This window comes from Tasmannia lanceolata, unplaced genomic scaffold (genome assembly GCF_043159265.1).
Source record: "Tasmannia lanceolata isolate RefF3 unplaced genomic scaffold, GAP_Taslan_0.1 ptg000011l, whole genome shotgun sequence".
In the NCBI taxonomy this organism is placed as follows: domain Eukaryota; kingdom Viridiplantae; phylum Streptophyta; class Magnoliopsida; order Canellales; family Winteraceae; genus Tasmannia; species Tasmannia lanceolata.
In genome coordinates, this window is record NW_027518688.1 from 19,483,910 (window position 1) to 19,487,490 (window position 3,581).

The following is a 3,581-nucleotide window of genomic DNA, read 5'->3' on the forward strand; positions in this document are numbered from 1 at the left end:
AAGAACTCGGGTGTACGGCTTCATCATTTTAGTGGAGATCTCAAGGAGGTAAACTTGGAAGAGTGGAGTAGGTCAAGTTGTGACCAAACCACTATAAATCTTGTGTTCCTTGTGGATGTCTCTTTTCCTTCTCTCTTGCACGTGTGGTGATTAGTAATCTCTAACTTAACTTGTTTTTGTGCTTTTAATCGAACAAGGGTTAGTAAATGCACTTGACTAAATTGTTTAAACCCTAAGTATTATAATATCCATTTGAACAAGGGTTAGCTAAATGTGCATGATTAGAAAGTCTAAATCCTAGCTTCCATTGATATACATATTTGAACAAGGGTTGGACTAATTAGTGCTTAATTAAATGGATTAATTATTAATCTCCCTTAATTAAGCCTAAAATTTCTAATTGACCAATTCACCCCCCCTCTTGAATTGTCACATCTGTATTTCAGCGACAAACACTAAGCCTAAGAGATCAAAATGCTCAATACTTGTGAATTACATAATCAGCTAATTTGGAAGGGGTATATTGGGCTCTTTGTGAGCGTTTTGGCCAAATATTCTTGTGAACTTCCAGCCATGCTTCCTTTGATTCCTCAAGTTCTGGAGTCTCTTCTTCACAACTATCCTCATTCTCGACTTGAATGAGGTGGATATGATAATGTTCATCCGCCCAAGATACATTCTTTTTTGGAGATTCTTTAGGACCTTTTGTGTTTGTTTGATCATCATCCTTTTCCGAGGAGGATTCAAATGAGGAAATCTCGTCTGGGTCGGAGTAGTCCTCTGATCCAGTGTCCTCTTCACTCTCTTCATCATCTGCCTTTGCATCTGAGTCCTGATTATCAAAAGTTTCCCATGTTTTCTGCATTTCTGGTCTATCTTGGTCAATAGATTTGTGACAAATTTGATTGGAATTTTCTCCAACTTCATTTTCATCTTGGTCAACATTGACAAGGATACCGAATGCATTTGTTGTAGTAGTCTCTGCATTTTCTTTGCCTTGTTTTTCATTTTCATTTTCAATTCCAATAATCCTATCTTTTGTGGAGATCTTTGTTGGAAATTCTTGCACACTGGAATTGGATTGCTTAGTCTCCTTCATTTTTTGGAACCCACTCTTGTTTTTTAACCTTAATACTGATTTTATCTTGGGTCATTTGTTGGAGAGGACATCGGTCAGATGAGTGGCTGAAATCCTTACACTGTTTACATGCAAGAGGTTTCCAATCATATTCCACGACCTGCGTCCATCTACCATTTGGAGTTTGGATGTTGAGGACATTCGGGAGATCTTTCTCAACACTAACCTCAATGCAGACTCTAGCATAGCTAAGCCTGGAAGCTTCCGTCGTTTGTATATCCATATATAGAGGTTTACCTATGGAGCTAGAGATCTTGTTGAGCCCTCTTCTTGTCCAGAATTGCAAATGGAGGCATGAGAATCTTACCCAAATGGGGATCGTTTTGAGTTTAAGCCTTTCCAGGGGACAACCAGGAACCCAATTCTGCAGCATGAGAGCTCTTCCACCATAGGAGATGATGGTTGACTCAAGAGCATATGAACAATCTTCAGCATTCGAAAATTTGATCGGGAAAAATCCATTTGCCACAGCAAACATCTGGAATTCCCCTTTCAATCTCCATCTTTTTTGAAGGAATTATCAATAAAGAAAGAAATAAGGTCTTTTTCCCATTAGATATCCCACTAGACAGTTTAACCATTTCCCTTTTGCTTCCATAAGATCATCTTCTTTCAATTTTATCAAATCTTCTTCAGTTTCCAAAGGGACTTCCTCAATGTAATATAACTGAGATTCCAGGGTGCTTTCATCCCCAATTTCCTATGGGATTTAGGCTAGATAACAGAGGTTCTTGTGCTGGGTTGTGTACTGGGTTCCCAAAAGAGTCATTTTGGTCTTTAGAAACGGTTTCCTAGGTGCAGGTCTCTCTACCTGGGTTGTAACCATTTGTCCAGGGGGTTTTTTCATTCATTTTTTTTTTATTCATGTTTGTATTCGGTTAGATTAATTGATCTACATTTACAAATATATCTAGGATTTGTTGGTTAATCCGCCGATAAAACTTCAAATTTACAAAACTCGTTACGAGTGATTAATTACCAGGGTTGACGAATATGACCGGCGGGAATGTTTATGGGCTGATATTCAGAATTATCAGCTCATGATTTCTTCCCAGAAAATCAATAAGAAAATCTAGGTATTGGCCAGGGTCCAACATATCTTGACCCAAATGCCTCCCAAAACATTTGGGTTTCTATAATCACTCATCAGGCTTAGATCAAAGACACCATATGGACACTATTTCCAAACGGATTTTAACTAATCAGATTTAGATCAAAGAAAGCATATGAATACAATCTTCAAACAGATTTTAACAACCTGTAAACACTTTCATTAGCTTCATAAGTAAAATTATGACTTTCACTGAAGTCACATGTCTCACATAAACATGTTGAATAAATCACCCCTTCCCCCTTCTTATAACGACACCCTAGTGTTTTATTGCATCACATAAAAAACCAAGTTGTACAAGCGTTTAAGTAACTCTCACTCCTTGGTATCTAAGAATCTCCCCAATAAGCTCCCCTTTACCAGAACCTACATACCTTCCACATATCACCCCATCTCTAATAAACAAAAATGTTGGCACTTCTATCACATCCATGTCCTTCAAGAACTTCATGCAACTCTCATTCTCATCCCCATTCATCCTAGCAAAGACCACATTATCCATCTGCCTAGAGAGCTTGATCACCGTCGGATAAACCTTAACACATGGCCCACAATGCATCAACCCCACATCGAGCACGATCAACTTGTGATCAACCTTATGATCTCGAATCAATCCCTCAACGTCCTCTCGGCAATGTAATTGCATCACCGATGAATGGTTGTCACCGTAGTACAAGACGTCCCCCATTAACATATCGGGCCCGATCCCTTCCTCCTCATGGATCTTCTCCATGCTCTTATAGAAGCTAAAATGCGGGACCTTCTCCACATTCTCCCTCTTGCAAAGTTCTTTAGTCTTCTCCGATTCATCCCCCATGACTAGGAGGAATTCGACATCGTTGCACGTTCGACTGAGGTCCACCATGAAGGGGTATATCTTTCTACTTGCTTGGCTATGGCTCGCGGCATATTCCACGACAACTAACTTGTTTTTGGCTGATTTTAATGCGTCTTCGAATTCCTCTATGCTATGGACTTGTTGGACCCGTTCGTCACTTTCGATCTTTCGGGTTCCACTGGCGGCCGCAGCGGCAATCGGAGCGAGGTTTCGCCGGCTTGTTTTGAATTTTGTTGGGGGAGTTCTAGGCTTGGTGAAGAGAGTGAGAGTGGAGGAGTAAGGAGGGAGAGATGGGTCAAATTTGGGAAAGTTTGAAAGGGAAGAAGGGGGTCTAGACAAGAAGTTTGCTATTGTAGCCATGAGAATTGAGTTGGGTTCTGTTGTGAGTTGAGGAATTGTGAAGGAGAGTTGAGAGAACAAGTGAAAAAAAGTATAGGGTTTTGTGTTTTGGAGATGAGGGTGAGGAGATGATAGATGGAATGGGGAGGAATGGA

The 3,581-nt window shown here is 40.1% G+C and overlaps 1 protein-coding gene across 1 annotated transcript; it reads right to left on the bottom strand.

Annotated features, from left to right (window-relative positions):
• Positions 1-2,316: 2,316 nt before the first annotated feature.
• Positions 2,317-3,581, bottom strand: CDSP32 (chloroplastic drought-induced stress protein of 32 kD). Its single transcript, XM_077390613.1, has one exon. It carries the CDS (start codon positions 3,445-3,447, stop codon positions 2,554-2,556), a length of 894 nt encoding a protein of 297 aa, XP_077246728.1. The 5' UTR covers positions 3,448-3,581; the 3' UTR covers positions 2,317-2,553.

Excerpts from the sequence above, each read along its gene's own strand:
- CDSP32 (XM_077390613.1), bottom strand. The coding sequence starts at position 3,447 with ATGGCTACAATAGCAAACTTCTTGTCTAGACCCCCTTCTTCCCTTTCA.